The sequence below is a fragment of the Chiloscyllium plagiosum genome, unplaced genomic scaffold (genome assembly GCF_037043375.1).
Source record: "Chiloscyllium plagiosum isolate Xiang-an unplaced genomic scaffold, Cpla_swu_hap1 HiC_scaffold_1, whole genome shotgun sequence".
Taxonomy (NCBI): Eukaryota; Metazoa; Chordata; class Chondrichthyes; order Orectolobiformes; family Hemiscylliidae; genus Chiloscyllium; species Chiloscyllium plagiosum.
In genome coordinates this window covers 73613766-73636901 of record NW_028270139.1, presented here as the reverse complement: position 1 = coordinate 73636901, position 23136 = coordinate 73613766, and the positions used below count along the sequence as shown (strand labels likewise).

General features: G+C 40.6%; 1 protein-coding gene across 10 annotated transcripts in view; it reads left to right on the top strand.

Moving 5' to 3' along the window:
• Positions 1-23136, top strand: part of fryl (furry homolog, like) — a 477034-nt gene that overhangs the window by 384089 nt on the left and 69809 nt on the right. For all 10 annotated transcript variants that reach the window (XM_087987974.1, XM_087987980.1, XM_087987968.1 and 7 more), the window contains 6 exons: positions 1728-1931; positions 2291-2452; positions 3264-3338; positions 5416-5592; positions 7504-7704; positions 20640-20810. In XM_087987974.1, the coding sequence (XP_087844100.1) occupies positions 1728-1931; positions 2291-2452; positions 3264-3338; positions 5416-5592; positions 7504-7704; positions 20640-20810 (990 nt within the window). The remainder of the gene's footprint in view (positions 1-1727; positions 1932-2290; positions 2453-3263; positions 3339-5415; positions 5593-7503; positions 7705-20639; positions 20811-23136) is intronic.

The following is a 23136-nucleotide window of genomic DNA, read 5'->3' as shown; positions in this document are numbered from 1 at the left end:
CCAGGTTATTGGAAGTAGTGCTTCCAAATAAACCTATTGGACTATAACCTGGTGTTGTGATTTTTAACTCTGGTTATCTAAGTACACTAGATCCAGTGGTTTGCCTTTATCCGTGTGGCTTGTTACTTTCTGAAAAATTCTTAACAAGTTCATCAATCATGATTTAATTTTCACAAAACCAAGCTGATGACCTGATTGCATTAAGGTTTTGTTATTGCCCTGCAGTAATCGTTTCAATAATAAGTAGTAGCATTTTCCGTATAACAAACTTTACGTTAATCAACTTGTAGCTCCCTGTGTTCTGTCTCCCTCCTTTCTGAAAAGAGGAATCACATTTGCTATTTTTCCAATATGACAGGACTTGGAAAAATTTTTAAATGAAATTCGGTGCATCTACTCTCTCATTTGTTTTAGTGCCCTAAGGTTAGGTCAGGGACTTGTCTGCTGTTAGTTCTAATGACCTTCTCAGTACCTTTTCCTGCAGTAATTATCACACGGTCAGCCACGTGTACCTCATGAAATGAGTTTCCTGATTGGGGCTGTTAATCTGATCCAGTCAGGGAGCTCTGACCAACAGATATAAACAGGAGTGTCTGTTCATTCTGAAAGCTGGCTCTGAGAGAGCTGGATCAGTGTCAAGGATTTTCCATGTGTAAATAAAGGGTGATTTAGTGACGGCCTCTATGGAGTTACTTCATTTTCCTAATGATTGTATATGTTTTAAGTTCCTGTCTTGCTTTTCCTCCTGATTCACGGTTATATTTGGGATGTTATTTGCATCTTCTCAGTGCTGTTCAGTTCATCTGTCATTGCTTATTTTTTATTAATTCATCAGGTTCCCTCAGTAGCACTCACTTTGCTTTTTCAATTTAATAAATGCCTCATAATTATCTTGCAATAATTTCATCACTTGCAATTGATTTGTATTGTGAACATTGTGTTTTATTTAAGTTTTATTTATTCAACAAAATAAAATATAAATTACCAATTTGGAATAATGATTCATTACGAACTGATTTCAGCTCTTGGCCATATTTGATTCATTCACTCTCACTCATTGTTGCAGTAGCAAAAGCATAATAAATAGCTGTGTGTAAATTTGTGAGAGTGTTTGATTTTTAAGATTATGGCTTGGGTGGAGTTTATCGATTGGAGTATGGGTTGTTTATTAAGTAATCAGAACAACTTAGTACCCAACAGGGCAGCTTAAAAATCAATGTTTAGGGAATCTTTAACTTGGAGTCATGCTGGATCAAAGGGGACTACTATTTTCATTGGATGAATTGAGAGAAGCAGAGGATTAGCTATTCCCATGTAACCCTCATAATACCAACTATCAGCTGATTTTAAAATGTTTTGTCCAGTATTTAGAAATAAGACTGTTAATAATGTATGACATATCAAAGGAAAAATCAGTAAAATGCTATTTTTCTAAAGGGAAGGCATCCTAACTGCTGTTTAATTCATTCATAGGATGTGGGAGTTAATGGAAAAGTTGTCATTCCTAAGTGCAGTTTTCTGCTTTTGTATAAATCTGTTCTCTTTATCCTTACTTGGCTTTAAATTCACAAAGCTGACTCTGTCATGCATCCCTTAGATTATAATCTTGTCTCATTGCAATGGTATGTTATAATCAGATTACAACATACTTTGCATTTCTCCAATGGCATTTTGTACAGTAAACATATGTTGAGCAGTAAAATCATTGTTTAATTTATTTTACTTAGAGTCCATACTGGAAGGAAGCACTTAATATTTTGAAGTTAGTGGTATCTCGGTCAGCCAGCCTTGTTGTGCCAGATGAAGTGCATAGATCAAATTATGGAGGCGAGTCCTGTACATCTCCTGAAATTTCCTTCACAAAAATTTGGAACAATGCGTCAAAAGAATTGCCTGGAAAGACTTTAGATTTCCATTTTGATATCTCTGAGGTATGTGTCTGGTGTTCAAAGTAACTGTACCTTTAGAAAATAAATTCATTAATAGTGATCCTATTGGCAACAATTTGTCAACATTCTAGAGAGGATCAGTTAAGTCCTTTATTGAGTTTTTTATTGTTTTGTTTGTGTGTTTCAATTATAGTATTTTAGATTTGTAGTCATATATATATTGCTGCTATTGAAGAACCTGGATGAAGCTTTTATCCTTGTATTCTACTGGTCTACTGTTACAGAGCTTACCTTGGGCATGTGAATGTCTGTATTGTATGTACAGCAAAAAAATTTCACTGAATCCATTTTTGTAAGTATACCTGGCTAATTTAATTTTAATCCTATTTTGGAATATGTAGACGCCAATTATAGGACAGAAGTACGGTGATCAGCATAGTGCTGCATGCCGAAATGGAAAACCAAAAGTTATTGCTGTCACTCGCAGTACCTCTTCTACATCTTCAGGGTCAAACTCAAATGCCTTAGTACCCGTCAGCTGGAAAAGGCCGCAGCTATCCCAGGTACAGTGAGCTCCATTCAAACCAAAGTCAAAAACATGTCTTCCGATAAATTGCGTCTTCCCATAAATCATGTCTTCCCAAATAAAGTGTGTTGAAAATGAAGACTTAGACCACCTCTATTCCACTGAAGTTCAGCACTAATTGATAATCTTATTCAAAGCTGATGTGAAAGCTGGAATGTCATGCTGCTGTAGGTGGAATGCTGATCAGGGATTGTCATGTAGTTGGTAGAACAGAGGCAAAAGAACATCACTTTTCATTCAACCTAACTGACCCCACAGTTGTTTGATGTTGACAGCAGATATGAATAATATTTCCTTGACCTTTCACACCTTGAATACATAGAATCAATGAAAGTTGCTAATATTAGTCAAAACTACAAAAAACAGGTTTATATTGTGCTCCAAATTATTTGGGCCTGGCTGCAATGTAATAATGTACAAAAACAGCCCACAATACTACTTCAGTGATACGCTGTTTATCACATCCAACATTTTCATGAAGTATTAAACAATTTCTTCATGGAACCAAAAGTTATTTTGTTACAATGCTGTAAGGGAAACCTTAGAAACTGATATTGCTATACAGCACTGTGTTCAAGAGAGCCATGATGGAAACAATGCACAGTTATTTTTAGAGGATGTGACACTTTGATCTCGGCTTTACTTTCTTGCAGAAGTATAATTAAAGTATAAGTTGTGAGGTAGCCTGTTAATATTCACGTCTTATGGTGCTTAGTTTGATTGAATAAGTTTTTGGAAAATGTTCTGAATCTTTTATTTTCTCGAAATCTTTGGTTGTTTTATTTTAGAGAAGAACAAGAGAGAAATTAATGAATGTTCTGTCACTTTGCGGCCAAGAAGTTGGTCTCCCAAAGAACCCATCAGTAAGTTAAACGTTTTCTGTCTAAAGTTTATTTTCAACTCTCAGCATTATACAGTATTTTAAAATGAAAACCCTTTCATTTCAATATAGCTTTACCATGCTTCTTTAAAAAGTGATGTCTTCTGTCTTTGGTGGGCATTGAATAGGTATTTAGAGTCAGAGATGTACAGCAGGGAAACAGACCCTTCGGTCCAACTTATCCATGCCGACCTGATATCCCAACCCAATCTAGTCCTACCTGCCAGTACCTGACCCATATCCCTCCAAACCCTTCCTATTCGAATACCTATCCAGAAGCAAATGTTGCAATTGTACTAGCCTCCAACACTTCTTCTGTCAGCTTATTCCATACATGTACCATCCTCTGCGTGAAAACGTTGCCCCTTAGGTCCCTTTCATATCTTTCCCCTCTCACCCTAAACCTATGACTTTGTCTGTTTATTCTATCCATGCCCCTTGTGATTTTGTAAACCTCCATAAGGTCACCCCTCAGCCTCCGACGCTCCAGGGAAAACATCCCTAACCTGTTCAACCCCTCCCTATAGTTCAAATCCTCCAACCCTGTCAACATCCTTATAAATGTCTTCAAGGCCGAGATTGATCGATTCTAAATCTTTTCTGAACCCGTTTCAAGTTTCACAACATCTTTCCAATAGGAAGGAGACCAGAATTGCACACAATATTCCAACAGTGTCCTAACCAATGTCCTGTACAGCTGCAACATGTCCTCTCAACTCCGGTACTCAATATTCTGACCAATAAAGAAAAGCATACCAAACGCCACCTTCACTATTTTATCTATCTGTGACCCACTTTCAAGGAACTATGAACCTGCACTCTAAAGTCTCTTTGTTCAGCAACACTCCCTAGGTCCTTACCATTAAGTGTATAGGTCCTGCTAAGATTTGCTTTCCCAAAATGCAGCACCTTGCATTTATCTGAATTAAACTCCCATTTATCTGAATTAAACTCCATCTGCCAATTCTCAGCCTATTGGCCCATATAGTCAAGATCCTTTTGTATTCTGATGTAACCCTCTTCGTTGTCCACTACACCTCCAATTTTGGTGTCATCTGCAAATTTACTAACTGTACCTCTTATGCTCACATCCAAATCATTTATGTAAATGACAAAAAGTAGAGGACCCAGCACCGACCCTTGTGGCACTCCACTGGTCACAGACCTCCAGTCTGAAAAACAACCCTCCACCACCACCCTCTGTCTTCTACCTTTTGAGCCAGTTCTGTATCCAAATGGCTAGTTCTCCCTGTATTCCATGAGATCTAACCTTGCTAACCAGTCTCCCATGGGGAACCTTATCGCACGCCTTACTGAAGTCCATATTGATCACATCTACTGCTCTGCCCTCATCAATCCGCTTTGTTACTTCTTCAAAAAACTCAATCAAGTTTCTGGGACATGATTTCCCACACATAAAGCCATGTTGACTATCCCTAACCAGTCCTTGCCTTTCCAAATACCTGTACATCCTTAGCCTCTAACTTGGTCTTGCAGTTAAGGTATTTAATTGCTTAGTTTCTGGTCAGTGGTGACACCCTAGAAGTTGATAGTGGGGGATTCCGTGATGGGAATGCAATTGTATGTCAAGGGAGGATGGTTAATTTTGCTCTTGTTGGAGATGGTCATTGCCTGGGTCTTGTGTGGCACGAATGTTACTTGCCACTTGTCAGCCCAAACCTGGTTATTGTCCAGGTCTTGCAGCATTTGAACTTGGACTGCATCAAGCAGAGATTTGAAAACATGAGTGAAAATTTTAAAATCAAGATATTCCTCAATTCCATTCGCTTGTCGGTCAGCAAGCATGAAGAATTGGAACACAACTTATGCTATTCCCAAGTTGATGTAAATTTGTAAAAGAAAAGCAACATGAGGGTATTATTTCCTGGTACCCAGGTATCATATATTTGGCACAGACTTGGAGCCGGCCACATATTCAACCTCAGACACAAGGAGTGTCGTAAGGAGGCTTAAAGATGGGGAGAATAAAAAAGATCACTTCAAAATGTGTTTTTTCAAAGGCATGTTATACTTGTGTATAATTGCAAAACATTTTTTAGGTTGTATTTTCATCCAGTGAAGACCTAGATATTGCAGAGCAGCAGACAAGTTTAATCTCCACAACTGAAGAGCCGATCAGGGAAGAGGAAGTACCAGTAGAGGATGCTAATACTGAACAGCAATTTGGAGTGTTGAAGGATTTTGATTTCTTAGATGTTGAATTGGAAGATGCAGAGGTAAGAAACTTCTGCAATGGTTTGAGTTGGCAAACTAAAATCGCACGTTGTTTTACATTTTATTGCACCAAGGACATGATAACAAAGTTAAGTATCAGAAAAGGGAATTATAATATTATATTCAAATTCCACTTTATTCAAGTGCTACACTCAAGAAAAACATTGTTCATAAAATGTGAGTTATTCTAGACTACAATTTTGAAGACAGTTGGAAATTATTCTGGTTTCCTTTTTGAGATTTAGTAAAACGAATGTTTGTAACTTGCACTTTTTTAAAGGTGAACTTATTTCACTTAAATCTTCCTGTACTTTGGGAAAATAAATAAATAAACTAACGAATCTACTTCCTAATTAATTTTTGCTTTTGAATGTGCTGATTGTGCCAGAAGGCAATTTGTCACAGCATTTTGCATGCAGAACTTTTTCTGGATTCACTTTTAATAAACTTAGATTGAATTTTAAGAGTCAAGTGTTAAGTTGGTATATAGTGGGGACGCTTCTAACTCAAAATGGTCTTGATTTAAGCCACACTGCAAAATTTGAGCATCTAATTATGTTGACATTTCAATCCATGCCAAGAAACCACCTCATTTTTAGAGGTTTCTTCTTTTGATTAGGATTATAATCGAAGACCCCAACTATTTAATCAAATAGTTGTAAAAACACCATGATCCTATTTAGAGAAGATGGGGAAAGCTCTTAACCTGCACTGGCAAGATAGGTTAACTGCCCATTTAACTTGTGCTAATTTGGAGTTTTATGCAATTGTTATCTTCCATGTTTGCCTACTTTATATCAGTGGCTGTCAGAGAATGTCACTGATTGTTATACCATACAACCTATAGTCAGTGTTTATCTGCAATCTATTTTCTCACATTTGCCCTGCCTTCCTTACTAAAAACAGAATGGGTCTGTATGGTACACTGCCATCGTGTACAAGTAAACTGCGCCAGAGAATTGCCGTGGCTCCCATACTGTCCCAATATACTTCAGGCTTCCTGTTATGAAACAAATTTAAAATAGCAGGATTTCCCTAGAAAGAAGAGGATAGGCAGGGAATTCAAAAGTCACAGGTGCCTCTGAGAGACTTGAGTAATATCTTTAAATAGCATACACAGCTGATGAAATGTTGAAAAGATGATCTGTATGTCCTGCATGTGTTTTGTTACTTGAATTTTCACACCCTAACTAAACCCTGGTAATTCAATGTAATTGCTGTTTGTTCAGTTTAAGGCATACTCCTGTTTCTTACATCGTGCCAAATATTTCTCTTTTCTTACTTTTTAATGCTGGTCATCTCTTTTCCTCATTGCTAACCAGGAGCTGCAGGTAAGTTGCAGCCTGGTGCGGTGTTTTGTTGAGTCTTGTGTGTGATAAATGTTGAATGTTAGTTAATGGAATAGCATTACTGTGTAGGGCCATACTGTTCTGTTTATATTTGTGTGCAAAGTTTGGCCCTTTCAGGACATGCCTGTAAATAAATGTTAAAAACAAAATTAACAAGCAACACAATGGTGTAACACATCAGCTAACTTACGTTCTTAAGGTAGTTTTTAAAGTTAATGAATGTAAAATATGTTTAACTTTTGTAAATTTGTTACGTACTTGCAGAAAGTGCCATTATAGATAATGAACTATGTTTATTAATGTGGTCGTCTGCATGTTTCATGTATTGCTGCAAACTGAATTACTTCTGGGTATTTCAGTAAGCCACTAGGGATTTAGAGCTGTATTTTGCAGTGTGTTCATGGAATAAGCTACTTTCAACATACCCATAATAAGCTACTTTCAACACATCTGTAATGTACAATCCCATAATGCTCTGGCAGCATTTCATGTGATTCTTCGAATTGCAGTTTTTAAGAAAATTGTGTTGTTAAGAAATAATACATAAAAATAAAATTGTTGCAGGGTGAAAGCATGGACAACTTTAATTGGGGTGTGCGGAGACGTTCATTGGACAGCATTGAGAAGGGAGATACACCCTCGCTCCAGGAGTTCCAGTATTCAGGAAGCACACCCAGTTTAACCTTAACCAATCAGGAGGACACTGACGAATCATCTGAGGAGGAGGTACTGGCTGACGGTCAGATGTTAACCCAATCACAGATCGTAAGTAATTATTTATACAATTCATTTGTATTTATATTTTTATTTCAGAAGTTCTGTTAATGGATATATTGATTGAACTTTAGGAGGCTGTGACTCTCCCAAGATTTAATGTCAATTCCAATTTTTTTTTTACTTCCTGAAGTATCTTACTGTATCAAAATCTATCTACTCATGGGTCATAATTCATACTGTAGGCAATTTTAAATTTGTTTCTTAGAATGCAATCTGCGTTCTTAGCCTCATCAATAAGATTGAGAAAGCAATTAAATGAATTATGCAATTGGCACAAGACATGACATGAAATATACGTTTTAAAGTCTGTTTCAGAACCTTTGTTAAATAAATAACATCCAAGAATATGTACACGCCCAAATCTCATAGATTTTTCATTATTATTTAAGCTTATCAATTTCCTTTTCTCCCTTTTTGAACAAATTAATGTCACCTTATTGGTTTATTTGGAAACTACCTTTTGTTTTTTGCGAGCAGTATTTTTTCCCCTCTCAAATCCCCAGTGATGCCTTGACTATTTCATGTTTAGGCTTAATTAGGAGTGAGATTTCTCTAGAACTACCATCAATGTACAGTAGAATATGCATAACATGGAAGATCACTTAACTTGTCGAGTTGGTGCTGGCTTTCTGCAAGAGCAGTTTAACAGTTTGCACAAATCTAGTCTCCTCTCCAATTCGTTTTGAAAGCCACAATTGAATCTGCCTCCACCACCCTCCTAGATAGTGCATTCTGAATCCTAACCACTCCCTGAATAAAAAAGATTTTCCTTGTTACTTTTACTTCTTCTGTCATTTACCTTAAAAATCTAGTTCTCAATAGTTTTAAAAGTGGGTTCAATTTCTAGTCAGTCTACCTAGACCCCTCATCATTTTGAATACCTCCATCAATCTCCTCTCAACCTTGTCTTTAAGATAAATAACTCAGTTGCTTAAATTTCCTTTTAACTGAAGTTGCTTATCCTGGACCCATCCTAATAAAGCTTTCCTGAGCCCTCACTAATATTCACATTCTTCCCAAACTCTTATGTCTAGAAATTTACACACTACTCCAATTGATACCAAATCAGTATAATAGAGCATTATCTTGGCTTTTTTTTGCTTTTATACTCTATTCTACTATTTATAATACTCAAGATCCTCTATGGCTTTTGAGCCAATTTCTCACCCAGCCCTGCCACCTTCAAACTTCTGTGCACATACCCTTTTGTACCTATTAGCATAAATTGCCTCTTCTCTTCCTACCAAATTTTGTGATGTCATTTTTTTCTACATGAAAATTTAAAGTATATTAACTTGCAGTTCTCAGTGCTTCCAAATTTTGTCATTTACGAATTTTGAAATTGTGTCCTGTACAGCCAAGTGTGTGTCGTTCTACCTCCTGTGTACCTTCCTCTAGTCTGAAAAATAGCTTTTGATCCTTACCTGTTTCCTGGCACACTCTCTCAAATAACAAGCTGCCGTTATCCGTTTTATTCCTTGGCTTCAACTTTGCTGATATGTCAATTATAAGCATATTCCGGTAGCCCATAGATGCCACATCAACCATATTTTACTTATACCCTTTATTCAAGAAAGGAGGAAGACAAAAAGCAGGAAACTAAAGGACAGCTGATCAAACATTTGCCATGGGGAAATTGTTGGAATCCATTATTCAGGAGGTCATAATATGATTAGGCTGACCAAAATGGCTTTATGAAAAGGAAACTTTATTCAAAACTAATGTTATAGTTGTTGAACAACTAACAATCAAATTAGTATTTGTATTTCTTAATTTGTATTTGTATTTGTATTTCTTAAAAAAAAAAATTGGATCAGGTGCCACGTTAAGCATTACTGCACAAGGTATGAGCACACTGTGCGGAGCAACACTGATAAAAGATCAATTAGCTAATGGAAACAAAGAGTAAAGATAAATCATTCTTTTTCAGGTTAGAAAGCTGTAACTAGAGGAATGCCAACCAGAAATCAGTGGTTGGGCCTCATCTGTTTACAATTTATATCAATAACCTGGTTGAAGGGACCCAAAATATGATCTCTAAATTTGTCATTAACACCAAGATAAGTAAGAAAGTAAGTTGTCCAGAGGAGATAGAGATAGGGATAGAGGCAAAATTTGACAGATGAAGCATAATGTGGTTGAATGTGAACTTGTTGAAACTTTATTGCTGGAACAGCACAGCAGGTCAGGCAGCATCCAGGGAATAGGAGATTCGACGTTTCGGGCACAGGCTCTTCTTCAGGAATGAGCAGAGAGTGTTCAGCAGGAGAAGATAAAAGGTAGGGAGGAGGGACTTGGAGGAGGGGCGTTGGAAATGTGATAGGTGGAAAGAGGTCAAGGTGAGGGTGATAGGTCGGAGTAGGATGGAGGCGGAGAGGTCAAGAAGAAGACTGCAGGTCAGGAAGGCGGTGCCGGGCTGGAGGGATTCGGCTGAGACAAGGTGGGGGGAGGGGGGGGATGAAGAAACTGGTGGAGTCCAAGTTCATCCCCTGTGGTTGGAGGGTTCCCAGTCGGAAGATAAGACGCTCCTCCTCCGACCGTCGCATTGTTGTGGTTTGGCGGTGGATGAGTCCAATGACCTGCATATCCTCGGTGGAGTGGGAGGGGGAGTTGAAATGCTGTGCTACAGGGTGGTTGGGTTGGTTCGTCCGGGTGGCCAAGAGGTGCTCTCTGAATCGCTCCGCAAGTAGGCGGCCTGTCTCCCCAATATAGAGGAGGCCACACCGGCTGCAGCGGATGCAGTAGATGATGTGGGTGGAGGTGCAGGTGAATCTGTGGCGGATATGGAAGTTTCCTTTGGGGCCTTGGAGAGAAGTGAGGGGGAAGGTGTGGGCGCAAGTGTTGCACCTCCTGCGGTTGCAAGGGAAGGTGCCGGGAGTGGAGGTTGGGTCGGTGGGGGGTGTGGATCTGACAAGGGAGTCGCGGAGGGAGTGGTCTCTACGGAAAGCTGATAGGGGAGGGGAGGGAAATATATCCTTGGTGCTGGGGTCTGTTTGGAGGTGGCGGAAATGACGGCGGATGATGCGCTGTACATGGAGATTGGTGGGGTGGTAGGTGAGGACCAGTGGGGTTCTGTCCTGGTGGCGGTTGGAGGGGCGGGGCTCAAGGGCGGAGGAGCGGGAAGTGGAGGAGATGCGGTGGAGGGCACCGTCGACCACGTCGGGGGGGAAATTGCGGTCCTTGAAGAAGGAGGCCATCTGTGTTGTACGTATTTTGAACTGGTCCTCCTGGGAGCAGATGCGGCGGAGACGAAGGAATTGGGAGAATGGGATGGCGTTTTTACAGGGGGCAGGATGGGAGGAGGTGTAGTCCAGGTAGCTGTGGGAGTCGGTTGGTTTGTAGTAGATGTCCGTGTTGATTCGGTCGCCTGAGATAGAAACAGAAAGGTCTAGGAAGGGGAGGGAGGAGTCAGAGACTGTCCAGGTGAATTTGAGGTCGGGGTGGAAGGTGTTAGTGTAGTGGATGAACTGTTCAACCTCCTCGTGGGAGCACGAGGTAGCGCCGATACAGTCATCTATGTAGCGAAGGAAAAGATGGGGGGTGGGGCCAGTGTAGTTGCGGAAGATGGATTGTTCCACATACCCTACGAAGAGGCAGGCATAGCTGGGGCCCATGCGGGTGCCCATGGCTACTCCTTTTGTTTGAATGTGAACTTGTCCATGTTGAGAGAAAGAAGAGAAGCAGCGTATGATGTAAATGAGAAGTGGTAGAACCTGATGGCACAGAAGGATTTGACTGTTATGTTTCATGAATCACAGTTAGTTCTGCAAATGCAGTAAGTGGCGAGGAATACAAAAAGCTGAAATTGCTGGAGAAACACAGCACGACTGACAGCTTCTATGGAGAGAAATTAGTTAATATTTAGAGAGTGCTGAGGAAGACAGTTCCACGGACTGCTTTCATTTATTGCTAAGGGAATTGAGTGGAATAAAAAGGTAAAGTTGCCAAAGTTCCAGAGGGTCATAGATCTGCTCTCTCCTTAGCGGGGAGAGAGAGAGAGAGACAACTGGTGGTGCTTTAACTTATGGGTCGCCATACCTCTGATGAAGGGAAACGTTGAAAGGAAGAGTCCTTCATGGTGACCACAGCTGGAGTGGGAATTGAATCTATGCTATAGGCATTACTCTGCAATGCAAACCAGCCATCCAGCCAACTGTGGTAAAACATACATACAAGATATTCTGAGGCTTGATCGGTTGGATACTGAGAGGATATTTCCTTTAATGGGGAGACCACAAATAGGGGATGTAATTTTAAAAATAAGAAACCTTTTTAAGTTGAAGATAAAAAATTTCTTTCATTCAAAAGGTAGAGAGTATGTGGAATTCTCTTCTTCATAAAGTAGTCAGGAACTTACCCAAAACAAGAAAATGGAGGTGAGACCACAACCAGATTAGCCATGATCTTATTGAATGGTGGAACCAGGCTCAATGAGCTGAATTGCCAATTCCTGCTCCCAAGTCGTACATTAATATCAACCTTTTGTTACCTAACCAAAAATTTAATCCTAGAACATCATTTTTCTTTAAATAATCCATACTGGGTTTCCTTTCTGAAAGCATGTTTTGACTAAGTGTCTGTTAGTTTTAGAACATAGAACAGTACAGGCCCTTCGGCCCACAATGTTGTGCCAAGCATTTATCTTAATCTAAGATCAACCTAACCTACACACCCCTCGATTTACTGCTGACCATGTGCTTGTCCAGCATTTGCTTAGATGTTCCTTATGTCTCTGTCTCTACTACCACCGCTGGCAGTGCATTCCACACACCCACCACTCTCTCCATAAAGAACCGACTTCTGACATCTCCCCTATACCTTCTTCCAATCACCTTAAAATTATGCCCCCTGGTGACAGCCATTTATGCCCTGGGGGGGAAGTCTCTGGCTATCTACTCTATCTATGCCTCTCATTTACCTTGTACACCTCAATCAAGTCACCTCTGTTCCTCCTTCTCTCCAGTGTGAAAAGCTCAAGCTCACTCAACCTCTCTTCATAAGACAAGCCCTCCAATCCAGGCAGCATCATGGTAAATCTCCTCTGCACCCTCTTTAAAGCATCTATATCCTTCCTATAATCACGCGACCAGAACGGGGCACAATATTCCAAGTATGGTCTAACTAGGGTTTTATAGAGCTGCAGCAAAACCTCGCAGCTCTTAAACTCAATACCCCTGTTAATGAAAGCCAAAACACCATACGCTGTACATGGATATCTGTACATGGATCCCAAGATCCTCCACACTGCCAAGAACCCCGTCTTTAGCTCTGTATTCTGCATTCAAGTGCAGCCTTCCAAAATGAATCACTTTTCATTTATCCAGTTTGAACTCCATTCTCAGCCCTGCTCTACATCCTGTCAATATTGTGTTGTAACCTGCAACAGCCCTTGACACTATCTACAGCACCACTGATCTTTGTATATTCAAAACAAGTGAGTGAGTGTAACTAACTCACTCTTCCACTTCATCCAAGTCATTTATGAAAACTACAAAGAGCAGAAGCCCAAGAACAGATCCCTGCTGGACACCACTGGTCATCGACCTCCAGACGGAATACTTTCCATCCACTACCACTTGCTGTTGTCTTTTGCCCAGCCAGTTCTGTATTCAGACAGACAGATTTCCCTGTATCCCCTACCTCCTAACTTCCTGAACGAGCCGACTGTGGGGAACCTTATCAAATGCCTTACTGAAATCCATATACACCCCAACCACTGCTCGACTAAGGCTTGTGAGGCATGACCTGCCCCTCACAAAGCCATGCTGACTATCTTTAATCAAACTGCGTTTTTCCAAATAGTCATAAATCCTATCTTTCAGAATCCTTTCCAGTACCTTGCTTACCACAGACCTAAGATTGACTGGTCTGTAATTCTTAAGCATCTCCCTGTTCCCTTTCTTGAACAGAGGAACAACATTCGCCTCCCTCCAAACATCCGGTACTACTCCCGTGGAGAATGAGGATGCAAAGATTATCGCCAGAGGTGCAACAATCTCATTCCTCGCTTCCCATAGTAACCTTGGATATATCTGGAGACCTATCCATCTTGATGCTTCCCACGTCCTTAATATCAATCTGTTCAAGCCTATTAACCTGTTCTCACTTTCAACAAGGTCCCCCTCTCTAATGAATACTGAAGCAAAAAACTCTTTTAGGATCTCTCTTTCCTGTTCAGACTCCAGGCACAAGTTCCCTCCACTATCTCTGATCAGCCCTACACTCTCTCTGATCATTCTCTTATTCCTCACGTACATGTAGAATGCCTTTGGGCTTTCCCTAATCCTTCCCGCCGAGGCTTTTACGTGCCCTCTCCTAGCTCTCCTCAGTCCATTTTTGAGTTCTTTCCCATCTGCCTTATAATCCTCTGAAGTTGTGCCAAATACCTGCTTCCTCAACCTTAAGTACTCTTCCTTCTTCCTTTTGATGAGCAGCTTCTCTGCTCTTGTCATCCAAGATTCCTTCACCTTACCATTCCTTGCCTGTCTCAGTGGGACAAAGTTATCCAACACTCACAACAAGTGCTCCTTAAACAGCTTCCACATTTCTGTTATGCCTTTCCCGTAGAACAATTGCTCCCAAATTATACTCCACAACTTCTGTTTAATAGCAGTGTAATTTTCCCTCCCCCAATTAAATACCTTCCCATACCGTCTGCACCTATCCCTCTCCCTGACTATGGTAAAAGTGATGCAGTTGTGGCCACTGTCACCGAAATGCTCTCCCACCAAGAGATCTGACACCTGGCCTGGCTTGTTGCCTAGCACCAAATCCAATATGGCACCCCGTCCAAGTCAGCCTATCTACATATTGAGTCAGGAATCCCTCTTAGACCCACCTGACAAAAATTGGCTCCATCCGGACCATCTGCACTAAGGCAATTCCAATCAATATTGGGGAAGTTGAAGTCACCCATAACAACAACTCTTACATCTGTCTGCTGTCCAATCTGTTCTTCCATCTGTCTGCTGTTATTGGGAGTTCTATAGAAAACACCCAGCAAAGTGACTGCTCCTTTCCTGTTACTGACTTGCACCCATTCTAACTCAGTAGACAAACCCTCCTCAACAATCTTCTTTTCTGCAGCTTGATGCACTCCCTAATTAACAATGCTACTCCCATTCCTCTTTTACCCCTCTCCCAGATTTTTTAAACGATCTAAAGCCTAGAACATCCAGCAACCACTCCTGCCCCTGTGCAATCCATGTCTCGGCCATCGTAGTTCCAATTATTGATTTTGTCCTGATGTATTGTTGTTCAAAGCTTTCCCACCACTGAAAGTGGGAAACGTAGTAGCGCTCAATCTCACAGACGCACTGAAAAAAACTGAAAACCTGGAGATTGAACTTTTCCAGCTGATGATACTTCCTATACACATGGTTGCTCAGGGCACAAGAAGAAACATGAAGTTCCCTCATGGTACAGGATGTGTATTCCACCACTGAGATACTCTGCTGTCATGTTATTAGACTATTTACTAAATTAAGAGAAATAAACTCATGTTAAATTCCTACCCAACAACTACTGACCAATCACCCTGGAGTTAACATATTTTCTTCTAGGATTAATTTAAATCTTGTGCAGAAATCATCATCATAGGATGGATTGCAAAGGAAATGATTAATAAGGATAAAAAGCAAAAGACAGGTTCATACCTAAAATATTGTTAACACAAATTACTTTTTCCTTGGATACAGATCAGTCAAATTTTTCTGGAAACCTGTGGAGTAATTTGCATTCTTCAGTTGTTCAGAACAATCATTGTACTAGAACTAACACCGTTTCTTTATCCTTTCTCTCCTGTTCATATGATTTCAGCAATCCAAATTGCAATATACAGATTAATGTTGAGCGCTTTAGATTTTCACTCTGTTCAATTTGATTGTCTTTATCTAAGTTTAATAACCATGTCATAAAAGAATATGTTAAATTCAGAGTTTTGTATTGACACTTGAGATCAGAGCTGGGTTTCTGATCTCACAAGAAGGTAATGTGATCTTCGAAGCTATAAGAATCAGTCTACACCTAACAGCTTTCCTATGAGAACAATTAATGTATTTTCTTCTCTTGAGCTTTGATTACTGTTCTGTCAGGGACCAAGGTACTTTAATTCTCTAATTATCAAAGTATTAGAAGTTACATCTGTGCTGGTAACATTCTTGATACAATATTAGAATTACACCATTATTACACACTGAAAAAAAGCAGTGTACTGATTAGCTGTGTACTTGACCAGCACCAAAGTTCTGAAGTTACAAGATTACACTCAGCATATAATTTAGGGAATAAAAGCAATAACAAACAGAGAATACTGCAGAATCTCAGCAGGTCCAGCAGCCTCTGTGGAGGAAAATAAAGTTAACGTTTTGAGTCTGACGTGGTTCTTTAGATTGGGGATAATTTGGAGAATTTGATAATGGGATGTAGAAGTCAATGTAACAGTTTTGCAATGCTTTGGATTTTCTGAATGTTAATACTAAATGGATTTTACGGAATTATAAATTGGGGCATCACAAAGGGAGGCATTTGGCCCCTGGTGTTTGTGCTAGTCATTTTGTACTGCCAAATAGTTAATCTATCCCATCTCTCTCCCTCTTTTTCCCCTTTCTCTCAAGTTCTCCCTTGAATTTTATTAACTAATTTGCTTCCACATCGTCCTAATTTGCAACCGTGCATTGCATTAAAAAGCATTTCCTCACATTATTTCAGATGTGTGATCACTTCAAATTTGCATGATATTTATACATAAATCTGCACAGAGATCAATTTTGCAGTCGAAGTATCAAAAGATGATAAAGAAATATTGCTTGAACAAGAAGACGCAAAGTGTTTCTTCATGATCTTCGCTCAGGATTACCAAAACTAGCTACTCTTAAAATTAAGGAAACTAATTTATTTATATAGAGTTTTTATTTGTATTCGTTCCCCTATTCAGGCAGCAGTTAAATCTCCTTGGCACAGTGTCCAAAAGGCTTGAGTGATGTTGAGAGCTCATTCGAAAGAAACCAGTGTCTCAACAAACAAGCTGATCAACTAGATTTCCGCAAAATGTATCTAACATAAAAAGATTTACAGCAGGGAAGGAGGCCATTTGGCCTATTTTGACTGCCAGTTCAAAAAGAGCCTTCCAACCTAATTCCCACTAGTCTGTAGCCTTCAACACCTCAATTGAATATACAAGTTTTTTTTTAATGCAGTGCAGGCTCCTGCCTCTTCTACCTTTCTCATACAGTGAATTCGGAGCTCCAAAACTCTGAGTGAAAGAATTATCTTCAACTTCCGAATTATTTTAAATCCATGCTCCTTGGCCATTCAGCTTTTTGATAATGGATTTGTGCCTTTCTCGTCGACCCTATCTAGATCTCTCATAATTTTATACACTTGAATAAAATCTCCCTGCAGGAGACAACCATATTCTAATTATTCCTCATAGCTAAAATTCTTTATTCTTGGTAACAGATATTTAGCGCAATTACAAACTGCCTCTAGTACTCTGACTAGAACTGATGATCAAGGCTTCTGCTATTTCTTCACATTACTTTATTCCCTGAGGTATGCTTCATCTGGGTCTGATTTCTCTTCTTTCAAGAGATTAAACACATTAATATTTCTTACCTCACTATTAATCTCATGCAATATTTCATGTTTACTCTCCTTACATATCTACTGTACCTCAATCCCCTCTATTATGAAAACATGCATAAAGAATTATTGATAAACATGCGATTTTCTTGAAGTGAATTGAATTTATTGTCACGTGTATCAAGACACCAGTGAAAAGCTTTGTCTTGCGAGCAGTACAGGTAGATCACATGATTAAGTAGCACAGATAAGTAAATAATAGATAAACAGCAGCAAAAACAAAAACACGTGTACAAGCGAATGTTAAGGGTTTGGAAGTCCATTCAGTATTCTAACAACAGTAGGATAGAAACTGTTTCGAAACCAGCTGGTGCGTGTTCAGGCTTCTGTACCTTCTCCCCAATGGTAGAAGTTGTAGAAAAACATTGCCAGGGTGGGATGGATCTTTGAAAATGCTGGCAGCGTTTCCTTGACAGTGGGCCTGGTAGATGGATTCTATAGATGGAGGTTGGCCTTTGTGATTGTCCGGGCCGAGTTCACCACTCTCTGTAACCATCTCCCATCTTGAATGGTACAGATGCCATACCAGTAGTGATACATCCAGCTGCTCTGGATGGTACACCTATAACAGTTGGCAAGGGTATTCACCGTCATGCCAAATTTCCTCAGAAGAGACTTTGTTGGGCCTTTGAAACCAGTGTGTTCACATGAAGACTCCAAGAAAGTTTGTTGTGGATGACCACTCCCAGGAGTTTGACACACTCCACTCATTCCACATCTGTGCTGATGATGTATGGGGGGGGCATGAATCCCTTGGTTTTGCCAGCATTGAGAGCTAGGTTGTTCTCAGTGCACCATTTTTCCAGGTCTTCCATCTTCCATCTGTAGTCTGTTTCGTCGCCATCTGAGATTCGACTGACTATATTGGGAGTCATCAGCAAACTTGTAAATGTCATTAGTCTGGTATTTGGTGACGCAGTCATGGGTATACAGTGAGTACAGTTAGGGGGCTGAGTACGCACCTCTGGGGGAGGGGGCTCCAGTGTTGAGTGTTAGTGAGAATGAGATATTGTCCCCAATCTTCACTGATTGTAGCCTGTGGGTCAGGAAACTGAGGAACCAGTTGCAGAGAGTGGAGCTTAGTCTGAGATCACTAAGTTTAGTAATCAGGCTCGAGGGGATAATAGTGTTGAAGGCTGCACTGTAGTCAATGAGTAGGATTCTTACGTAGTTGTTCTTGGTGTCAAGATGTCCGAGGGAGAAGTGAAGGGCAAGTGATATGGCATCTGACATGGATCTGTTGGTCCGATAGGCAAATTGGAGTGGGTCGAAAGTAGTGGGAGGCTGGAGTTGATTAATGCCTTGACTAGCCTTTTGAAGCACTTCATGACCACCGAAGTTAGGGCCACTGGGCAATAGTCATTGAGACCAGCTGCATGAGCCTTCTTCGGCACAGGGATGATGTTGGCCCTCTGTCCCTGCCTATTTCAAGTGGCCTGCTGCAGGGAGAGGTTGAAGATGTCCGAGAAGACCTCTGCCGATTGATCTGCGTATGCTCTGAGTGCACGGCCTGGTACTCCGTCTGCTCCCATTGCTTTCCTTGGATTCACACGAAGGAAAACTGATTTGACCTCTGATGCAGTGACTGTTGGGATAGGTTAGTCAGGACTTGTTGGAATAGGTGTTGCCTCTCCACCGAAATTCTGCTCAAAGCGAGCGTGGAAGGCGTTGAGACAATTTGGGAGGGATATGTCATTGTCTGCTATCTTGCACTGTCTCTTTTGAGAACCTGTGATGTCATTCAGTCCTTGCCATAGTTGCTGGGTCTCTCGTTTGTCTAAACAAATAAGTTATCTATTCACCTTTAAATGCCTTTTCTTAGTTATCCTCTTGCTTTATTTTTAAAATATCGTTGGGTTTATAATCTAATTTGAGTTTGCTTGATTTTCCTTGCCAGTATTTTGTCTTGGCCTGTTTTTATTTTCATCATTTAGTTTGTAATATAACTGTACCTTGTTGCATCTCACATTAGCTTTTTTCACAATCCAACAGTGTGTATGCTTTTCAACATTCGGGGAGTTTAAACTTGGTTTTCATTCTTTTTCTTTATGGGAACATAATTTGTTCTGAATCCTGTGCCACCACCCCTGTTTTCCTTCTGCAGTGGTATTACACAACATTAAGTAGCTGTTACTAGTCCACTTTTTGGCAAGTTATATTTCCATATCTTCTCCATAGCCTGGTTATATTCCCCAGAGAAACTGTTGTCTTTCCCTAAATTCTGAATTAAATATTGAGTGCAGAGCAAAGTTTATTCAAGTGTCTCCTGTGCTAACAACGTGGCCCAACTTGACATTTTTTGGGAGTCACCCATTCCCTGTCTGCCAGGACCCCTGAATCTGTCTCATGACCCCCTCTAAAATCTATGTAGCTATCAACCTTCCAAATGCTGCTGCTGAATCTTCAAAACCCATGCAGGTGTCCAGAAGTTTCTGGCAGTTCTGTAATGGAAGATGTGCATCTCTCAGGGATCAGGTGCCCTGCCATTCCTCTGTTTATTAGACTAACTAAAGTTTGCAGAAATAAATTGAATATTATTAAAGGTTATCTAAGAAAATACATTCACCAGCTACACAACAATCAGCACATTCCCTTGTGCTAAGTCACTTTATATTATTTAACCTTCCTCCTTGACACCCTCACACAGCATTCTGTAATTCACCTGAACTCCTTCAGATTCATGCTATTTACCCTCTGGATCTACTTATAAAAACTTCAGTTTGACACATTGCCTGTTGAGCTATCACCTGGTATGATGCAGCAAAATCACATTTTGATTTTATTGAATATCAAATAAGAGAGCACAGACTTAATTTCTGATATTTAATTCAACTTATGAAAATCTCTGGCTGCTTCTGAATAATTTATACTGTGCTGTTTCTCACTGCCTCGCTGACTTTTTAATTGTGATAGTTGGCTGTCTATTTTCATATTGCATGCAGGCAGTGTGAGAGTTTTGCATCAAAACAGGTAGAACAAAGATTTCAGACATAAGAACTTTTAAACTCCTCGCATTTAGCACATTTATATGTGCATGCAATAGTATGTAATTTTTAGAGGAAACCAACTGTTTCCCCAAGTGCCTAGATCATAGGCCCAGGTTGTGATACACTGCTCAGACACTGAGCATCAAATTTTTATCTGGTTTATCATGTTATTTTCTAGATTTTTATATTTTCACATAATTATGTTAATATTGAGTTTTTTTCCCTTGTTACAGTCTAATCATAAGAATCTTGTGGATTTACTCCTGCATATAATTTTCTGTATCCTTCTCTTAGCTAAATAGTGATTCGATGATAGATGATGCTGCTTCAAACCATGTGGAGTCCTTGCAACAGTCAAGAGAAACAACGACCAATGAACTGTCCGAAGAAGCACAACTACCCAGAGCTGAGACCCCAAATTTAGAGACACTGCTTCCAGATAGCACTAACAACCAGCTGCCTGAGGTGGGAAACAATGTGGGTCGAAATATGGGTTGGTGCATGGCTGATTTGGGATCTTTCTAATGCTATTTATTTCTTTTCCATTTCTGCACTGGAAGCTGATCGAACATTGCAAATTCACTGAACAGAATGGAAGTTTAATCATTTTAACCTGTGATGGTATTTAAACAAGATGTGTCTGTTGTAAGATCTCCAAAAGGTTGTCTTTAGATGTATAAATTGTTTGCACAGGTTAAAAGTCTTCCTTTTGCCTAATAGACCTTTGCAGAGATACAGTTTTGATGAAGAACCTTTCATTCTTTACAATCGTGTGGTCTTTAAGGGTGCTTGTGCTTTTTCTAAGCAACTAATTTTGGGAAATCTAATTATGAGCTTGACAATGTTGATCTTTTCTTGGCTTTGCATATTGCATTATGATTATGGGTTGAGATTGTGGGTGATAACCTCAGGCTTGCTGTGTTAGCATATCATCTGATAATGTCTAGACCTGTGTCAGCTTTGGGGGCTAAACCTGATTTGTAAGTATTATAACATTCCTTTTTTACTACATTTAAATTATATGCTACTTATTATACTAATACAAATTTGATAACTGTGTCAAACAACTTGAAATTGCTTATATTTGGTAGAAAAATTCTGTACTTGAAATTGTTACAAAATTATTGCTGTTATTTAAGCATTTGGAATTGGACTTAAAATTACTGATTACCTTTCTGTTTTTATGAAGGAAGGTATATTTTCAAAATGAGAGAAGGTAATGGAGATGTTTAAATATTTCTCTGTTTTGCTTCTATTGACTTAAATCAATGGACTTTTATCCGCTGGATAACAAAATACATGTTTTATCGCTTAACTGAAGTGATGAGTAGCATTGAGATTTGGAGCAGAGCTGATACCACAACAAGTCTACATTTGAGTGTTTGGGGCAAGAGAATAGTCTCTTTCTGTTTCAGATCTTGAACAGACTAGTGATTTAGGATAAAACACAGCCAGACTTTTTATTTACCTCTCCACCCCCTGAGGCTCCCAGCCTCATCCCTGATGAAGGGCTTTTGCCCGAAACATTGACTTTCCTGCTCCTCGAATGCTGCCTGACCTGTGCTTTTCCAAAACCACTCTAGCCCTCCGTTTCTTCCTCTCCTGACGTCCCACCAGTACCCTTCCACTGACACTCTTATTCGTTTTGCTGAACTGGTCCTCACCCTCAACAATTTATCCTTCGAATCGTCCCACTTCCTCCAGATGAAAGGGGTAGCCATGGGCACCCGCATGGGTCCCAGCTATGCCTGTCACTTTGTCGGCTACATAGAACAGTCCATCTTCCGGAGTTACACTGGCACCACTCCCCACCTTTCCCTCCTCTACATTGATGACTGCATCAGCGCCAGTGTGCTCCCACAAGGAGGTCGAACAGTTCATCAACTTCACCAACACATTCCACCCCAACCTCAAATTCACCTGGGCCATCGCTGACACCTCCCTCCCCTTCCTGGACCTCTGCATCTCAGTCAACGATGACCGACCCAACACTGACATTTTCTACAAACTCTTGACTCCCACTCCTTCCACCCTATCTCCTGCAGAACTGCTATCCCATATTCTTAACCCCTCTGCCTCTGCCGCATCTGCTCCCAGGAGAACCAGTTCCACCACAGAACACACCAGATGACCTCCTTCTTTAAAGACTGCAATTTCCTCTCCCACGTGGTTGAAGATACCCTCCAATGCATCTTATTCATGTTCCGCCCCTCCGCCCTCAAACCCCACCCCTCCAACCGCAACAAGAACAGACCCCCCCCCCCCCCCACACACCGGTCCTCACCTTCCACCCCACCAACCTCCACATAAATCGTGTCATCCGCCAACATTTCCACCACCTACAAAAGGCTCCCACAGGGATATATTTCCCTCCTCACCCCTATCCACTTTCCACAAAGACAGTTCCCTCTGCAACTACCTAGTCAGGTCCATGCCCCCTAGCAACCAACTGTCCCCTCCTGGCACCTTCCCCTGCCACCGCAGGAATTGCAAAACCTGCGTCCACAACTTCCCCCCCCCCTCATCTCTGTCCAAGGGCCCAAAGGAACCTTCCACGTCCATGAAAGTTTCACCTGCATTTCCACATGTCATTTATTATACCCGTTGCTCCCAATGCCGTCTCCTCTACATTGGGGATACTGGATGCCTTCTCGCAGAGCGCTTCAGAGAACATCTCCAGGATACCCACTCCAATCAACCCCACTGCCCTGTGGCTGAACATTTCAACTCCCCCTCCCACTCTGCAGGCCATGGGCCTCCTCCATCGTCACTCCCTTATCACCCTGATGCC